Consider the following 7,052-nt stretch of genomic DNA (forward strand, 5'->3'; position numbering starts at 1 on the left):
TGTGAGATGGCCCCTTGATTGTCCTCTGCTTTACATTAAGTACTGGATCCTTGTGAGAGCCATTGATGGGATGGAGGGGGGGATGCTTCACAGCAGTTAACCTCTCTCCTGTTTCCTATCTTTTTACCAACAGAGAAACTTGTTGGATGCTTCGATCCTCATTCCGTTTGGGAATGAGGATGAAGCAGGAGGGTAAGTAGCCGAGCCTTCTGACACACTTCCGGTGATGTCAGGGGGTGTGGCCTTCTGTCACTTCCGGTGATGTCAGGGGGCGTGGCATATGCAAATAAGTTATGCTAATGAGTTATGCTAATGAGCTGCGGCAGCTCTTTTTCTACAACAAGACCCCTGCTTGTTGGAATGAAGGTGGGGGTTTTGCAGCCCCCAGACTCCCTGTAGTGTGATGCAGCCCGAAGTGGAGAGCATTTCTCCATACCCTTAGAAGGAAGTCAGGGAGGAGAGTCTGACTAGTTCAAAGTTCACCAGCCAAATTCGTTGCCAAGCAGGGATGCAAATCCTCTTCTTTAGACTGGCATTTTGTCTAGTTACTATACTAGCTTTCTTCATTATTGAAAATCCATCCTGATCCAGCAGTTTATTAGAGTGGCTAGGCCCTCTGGGGTTTGGACGCACATGTTTAGTGTTCCACGCCCAAATGCCCTCGGGTTAACTTAGCTGTAGTGAGGCAGGGGCTTTTCATACAGATCTCTTCTAGAGGCTTCTTCTGTTAAATGGCCTTGCAAGCAAGAAGTCCTGTGCCTACATTGTACTGCAGATTGGGTGGCTTGTGTTTTGTTGGAATGCTGTTTGAATGAGGTAATGAGATTTATCCTGATTCATTTGCCTTTAGGCTTGGGGCTGTCATTCATGTGTTCTGTATTTTATATTGGGACTGATCTTTGATTCAGAACACTGGCATCTAATCCATTACTCAGACTTTGACTTCCATGATAGCTAGTCTTACTTCTGTTTATTTTTCAATTCTTGACTCCTGCAGACATTTGAATATTGCAAAGGAAGGTTTTACTCAAGCCAGCCTGGGCCTTCTTGCAAACCAACGGAAACGTCAGTTGCTGATGGGGCTGCTCAAGTCTCTGAGAACAATAAAAACCTTGGTATGAACAGCATGTGTCTGGCTTTCTATCAAGGCAGCTTGCTTTTAAAATTGCAGTGACCGATTTCTCCTTTTTAAACATTTCAGCAACAGACCGATGTACGCTTAAGTGAAATGTTGGAGGTAAGAATAGTTCACCCCATAATTTAATTGTTTGTGAAAGACTCAATTTTTCTTCTTATGCATTCTGAACGTACTAGAAGCTGATAGCAGCGTATGTGAGATTTGTTGGGGGAAATGGTGCAGAAGCTGAGAGAGGGCTAAATCCCTTTATTTTCAATGTTGCAGCCTTGATCCAAGTCGCAGCTCTCATCCCCAGCTGCTTTTTAACATAAAATGCTGCCTGATCCAGTCATTGGTATTTGTATTTTTGGGAGGTTGGGTAATTTGGCGTTCAATTTCTTCCTTTATTTAAGGAAGGATTTTTCTGGGAGAGGAGATGTGGGTACACCTCTCCCTACTTGCCCACAGCTGCACGGAGAAGATATCGTCACTGGTTTTCTTCCAACAACAGAAATGTGCCGAAAGGAAAACTCACACGTGGCAGAGCTTCTGCTTCTGTGTAACTTTAAACACCACTCAGCCTCTCAGGATGGTGCTCCTGCAGGCCAATCGTAGCCAGCTTTCTGGCCCGATCGTGCATTCTGAACTTAGCACAGCTAACCAGAAAAGTAGTCTTGTGCGAATGAGCTGCACCTGTTCACACACCGTGCTAGCAGTTTGGGTGAAAGAAAATTCTATGTGTGTTTCTCAATACGTTTTTTTATTTCCCTCAGGAGGAGGATTATCCAGGGGCTATACAATTGTGCCTCGAGTGCCAGAAAGCTGCTAGCACATTCAAACACTACAGTTGCATAAGGTAGGATGACAGATGTTCTCTGACGCACCTCCCGTTCTTCCATTACAGCACGGGCTGAGAAGGAACATGCAACACTTTAGGGAGTTCCTAGCTAATTTGAATTTGTTGTGGCACTGTTGTTGTAAATTAATTTTCTAGTTAGAAAGACAGGTATAGCTTTGTTCTTTTAAGGCTTGCAAAGTGCAATTTAGTTTATGAAATTTCCTGAACACATGTAGTGGCTGCTATTAATGCAAATGTCACATGCTTCTAAGTGGCTTAATAGTTATGCTGGATAGATGCTCTCTTTTTTAACATTAATGTTGTTTTGTGCTGAAGGCAGAGGAGTGTGGTGCTGCATAATGCATTTGCTTGGGTAGCAGCTTAAGGTTCTTCATTGTTCACAGTGCCATGCAAAATACTCAGTAAAGCAAAAAATAACCTACCCATTCTGGGAAGAGCCACAGAGATCTGATCCAAAGCAAGGCTCTTTGCCTATATGGAGGCTATATTCTTCTCTTTTTGACAAGGAATATTCTTAGCACTCCCATTTCCCATCGGGGGCCCCCACCGCCTGTTCCTTGCGAGATAGTGGCACTGTTAGGATTTTGGCACTATCTGTAGTTAATGTAAACAAGCAGTGAATCAGACTATTGTGTTTGTATTGTCTTATGTAAATCTCAATTTATTTTATTGATGTTTTATATGATTGTGTTGTACACTGCCCTGAGCCTGGTTCCACTGGGGAGGGTGGTTGAGAAGTTCAATAAATAAATAAATAAATAAATAAATAAATAAATGTGCATGAAGTTCATGAAACTGTGCCTGCAGCACATTTCCCAACTTAACTTAGAATAGGATTGCTTTGGATGTGAATGGAGCTCCTTTTTTCCTTGAGAGCCCTGCAAAAGCAATGGAAACTGAGTACTTCGGGGCCAATGTTATAAATGGGCATGATTTCAAAAAAAGATTAGGTGACCAGGTGACGTAACAATCTTTTTTCTAATCACGCTGGGAAAACAGCATATGATATGTAAGTGAAAATTTACTAGTGTGTAAAATACCTTGAGCATCTTTGCTTTCTTTATTGAAAGCAAGAGTGCTTCCAGTTGAGCTGGTTTCAGATTAGAGAAGAATTCAGAGAAGACTCTAATGATACCGGCTGGCAAGGTCTTGTAGGGTGTGAGGCTCCCCATGCTCAGTAGGGCAAGTTTGTCACTCTCTGACTCAGGAGTTTTGAGGGACTCTTGGACCCTGCTCTCTTCCTGGTTGGTGCAGTGGGGAAAAGTGCATATTATGTCCCCTTTCTTCGACTCAGCTGACCAAATCCTACCAATCATGTGTCCATCTCAAGGTTACCGTAACATGTGCTACAGGACGCTGCCCTTGAAAACAATTTGGAAGCTCCAGTTAGTGCAAAATGTAGCAGTTTGTGTAATTTCTGACCATGTGGACACACACATATTATTCCTCTCTTAAGAAGATTGCACTGGCTGCCTTTGTGCTTCTGAGTTCAATTCAAGAGGCTGGTTCTTACCTGTGGCCTCTGGGACCTGTGGGACTGCCCTTCCTAGCACCTACCCACTCAGTAGCTCTGCTCTGCTGGCCAGGGTCTACCTGCCGTATTCCTTCCTGCAGGTAGGCTAGAGGCATTACCTGTTAATGGGTGTTTTGGAGGCTTCCCTTGGATAGTAGATTCACCATCTAGAGCATGTTAAGAAGGTGCCCAGGTTGTTGTTGTTGTTGTTGTTATTTATTAGATTTCTGAATCACCCATCCCTGATACCAACATACGACAAAGGTTTCAAGGCTGACGTGTTTAGGAAGGCTTTTCAGTTCAATGTGTAGATTGTATTGCTGAATCATTGGTAGCTGTCAGAGTGTATTATTTTTATTTTACTTTGTGCATAGATTTGTGGTCGATGTGGTGTTTTTAATGATGATGTGATCGCTTGTTCTAGTTAGCATTGTAACTTGCCTTGAGTCTGTGATGGGAGAAAGGCAGCATTTAAAAAATACTCTAGATAAATAAAGTCAGAAAACCGGAAGGCAGTTTCTGCTTTCAAGCCACAGAACCCTGGGGGAGAGCACAGGGAACTTCTTGGCAAAGGGGAAGAGAGTTTTTCATGCATTGCTGCTCCTAGTTTCTTTTCAGGAATGTCTCGGTCTCCAATCAATGGATTAATTTTTTAAATCATTTCTGTGACTTGTAGAGCTTTCCTGGTAGAATTTCTAATCCGGTGAAATGCATTATTTGCATGGTGTAATCTTCTCTAACTGTAATCAGGCCAGTTATTGAAAATATGTCCCCTTTGCAGAATGTATTACAATTGTCTGTGGATTTAGTGCATAATTCTAGGTGTTTGAGCCTTATCTGCTTGAGCAAGCTGTTCAAATTGGTTGCCATTTTTCATTCACAGTCCAATATATTCATACAGTGAGCATAACAGTAACCTGCCTCGCAGGGTTTAAGGAGATAAGGAGAACCCCTGACTCATCCTGAGCTTTGGGTCATAGCAGATATCTAAATGCCTGTTGTACTCCTAATAAGGTTAGCTTTAGCTTCATCACTTAAATTAATCACTGCTAAGCCTAATTGTTGTGAGAAAATTAAAATAAGACCTCTCACTAGGAAAGTTATTGACCAAGTGTGCTCTTTCACTTTCTCCACTGGTGGAATAGCATGATCTTGGGATAGCTGGAGAAAGTGAAAGAGCTCAAAAGTGAACGTAGGAAGAGCCTTGCTAGGTTGAACTAATGATTCAATATCTCTACCCCCTAGTGGACAAACAGCTCTCAAGGAACAGGCACAGGAGGCACAGCCTTGCCCTGCTGCTGCGCACCAGCAATTGGCATCGAGAGGTATTCTCCCTCTGAAGAAGGAAGTCTTATTCAGCCATTATGGATCTGTTGAGGCTTTGTTTGGAGTTCATTTCTTGCTCAGAAACTTGAGCCTTTACCACAGTTTAACTCTTGTTTGTGGCAAAAAGCAAACCCTAGATTGTTTGGGAATTCAAATGTCACAACAAATTGTGGTTGGATCAACCAGTTCCTAAATTCTCTTTTACATGGGAAAGGAGGAAGAAAGGAACACTCAGCCCAACTATTTGGGGCTCTTTCATGTTGCACATAGGGGCTGATGTGTGAATGCAGCTTGTGTGTTTGAGGAAGAAATGGTCCAAAAATTCTGAGGTAAATTATGTGGTTTGGACAACATTTATGACAAATAACGGTAAAATGGAAACCTGATAATGAAGGGGGAAAGCACACAGTGCTTTTAGTGCCTCCTTAAGCCTTGGCAGCGGCAAATGTTAATCCTGGTGATAAAGATAAAACAGGGAAAAATGTTGTGAGTCAGATTTTGCATGTTTCTTAATTCAGATTCTTAGCAGACTGACTTGACACATTAATAATGTAATTTTTGTAATTTTAAACAGCTGGATCAGCAGACAGTAACAATAGGAATAAATGCAGAAGAACAAAAGGATATTTAATCCATAGGCCCTGCTGGTATTCAGTTTATGAGTTCAATCAATATTAATGATTGATTGTGATGTGGGCATTGATGTTTGTGCTTTCCAGATACTGAGCACATGTTCTGTTTAAGCAAATTGTACTTCAGATTAATATGGGATTTAAAAACCTGCAAAACCAAAAGTACAAGCCATTATATTGAGGAAAACAATACAGATATATCTAATTAAAGCAGAAGGGAAGAGAGAATAAAGTATCTTTATGCTGGTCTGCCTGACCAAGTGGCCATGTTGGTCCTCCCCTTCTCAGGCAGCCAGCTCCCTGCTGGAGAAGAAAGAGAAGAGAACATGAAACTTCTGTCCACCTGTGTATCATGGGTTTTTTTTTTTTAAGTTCTGCTGGAGAACTAAAGGTGGGGGTTATCTCTGTTCCCTCCCCCCTCTATTTCCTCTTTCCCATCCTTGAAAGCCCCTTTACCGGCCTCCTTGTCTCTTTCCTGTCTACTACCATCTCCAGTTTTCTGCCCTTCTCTGCCCCTGGAATCCCCTACTTGGGAAAACTGTATCTCAGTTGCACAGTGCTGGCTGCCAGGGAACAGGCCCCATTGCGCATTGGGGAACAGGCAAGGACTTCTGAGGGGCACCCTATTTTCTCCTGTCTCTCTTTCCCCACACTATTTCTCCGTTCCCTCCACTTGACAAGCTCCATATCCTCATCCTTCTTGGCTTCCTTCTCTCCTTCCCACCCACCCACCGACCCAACTTTTACCTGCTCTTCCATCTTCAGCTGTATTTATTTACTTCATTTATTGCCTACCTTTCTCCATAATAGGGACCTAAGGCAGCTTAGATTATTCTCCTCTCCTCCATTTCGTCCATGCAAGCCCTGTGAGCAGAGGTGGACTGCAAGTGAAAAACTCTAAAAAAGGGCCCCCCCCCAAGCCTGACCTGGCCCTGCCCTTCTAAAGGAAAGATGGACAAAGAGTTAGTCTGCCTGCCTCATCCCCTGTGGGCTGTGTGATTACTCATCTCAGCCAGAACACCTCCCTCACCCTGCATGAGGCCAGGCCAAGCCAGATGCTGCTGCCTGCCTTGTAAAGAAAATGGTTTTCCTGTTTTCCTGTTTCAGTGCCTATATGAAATCTTTGGTTCAGGCTGCAACAGAGGCCTGCAGAAACTTTCCCTAGAGATAGAGATAGCAAAGAAGCACCCTGTGACCTTGTGAGAATGCTTTCAGCTGGGGCTGATACAGAGTTCTCTGTTGCCCCTGCTTGTTGTTGTTCAGTCACACAGTCGAGTCCAACTCTTCGCGACCCCATGGACAAGATCTCGCCAGGCCCTCCTGTCTTCCGCCGTCCTCTGAAGTTGGCTCAATTTCATGTTCATTGCATCTATGACACTGTCTAACCATCTCATCCTTTGCCCTCCCCATTTTCTTTGACCTTCAGTCTTTCCCAGCATCAGGGTCTTCTCCAGTGAGTGCTCCCTTCTCATTTGGTGGCCAAAGTATTTGAGCTTCATCTTCAGTATCTGGCCTTCCAGGGAACAGTCAGGGTTGATTTCTTTTAGGATTGACTGATTTGATCTCCTTGCAGTCCAGGGGACTCTCAAGAGTCTTCTCCAGCAC

At 43.5% G+C, this 7,052-nt stretch overlaps 1 protein-coding gene across 1 annotated transcript in view; it reads left to right on the top strand.

Annotated features, from left to right (window-relative positions):
• The window catches only part of VPS50 (VPS50 EARP/GARPII complex subunit), a 122,331-nt gene that overhangs the window by 33,274 nt on the left and 82,005 nt on the right, over positions 1-7,052 (top strand). The window contains exons 7-9 of the mRNA XM_015420198.1: positions 998-1,115; positions 1,202-1,237; positions 1,891-1,973. Coding sequence (XP_015275684.1) covers positions 998-1,115; positions 1,202-1,237; positions 1,891-1,973 — 237 coding nt within the window. The remainder of the gene's footprint in view (positions 1-997; positions 1,116-1,201; positions 1,238-1,890; positions 1,974-7,052) is intronic.

This window comes from Gekko japonicus, unplaced genomic scaffold (assembly GCF_001447785.1).
Source record: "Gekko japonicus isolate JY-2015 unplaced genomic scaffold, Gekko_japonicus_V1.1 scaffold154, whole genome shotgun sequence".
Lineage (NCBI taxonomy): Eukaryota > Metazoa > Chordata > Lepidosauria > Squamata > Gekkonidae > Gekko > Gekko japonicus.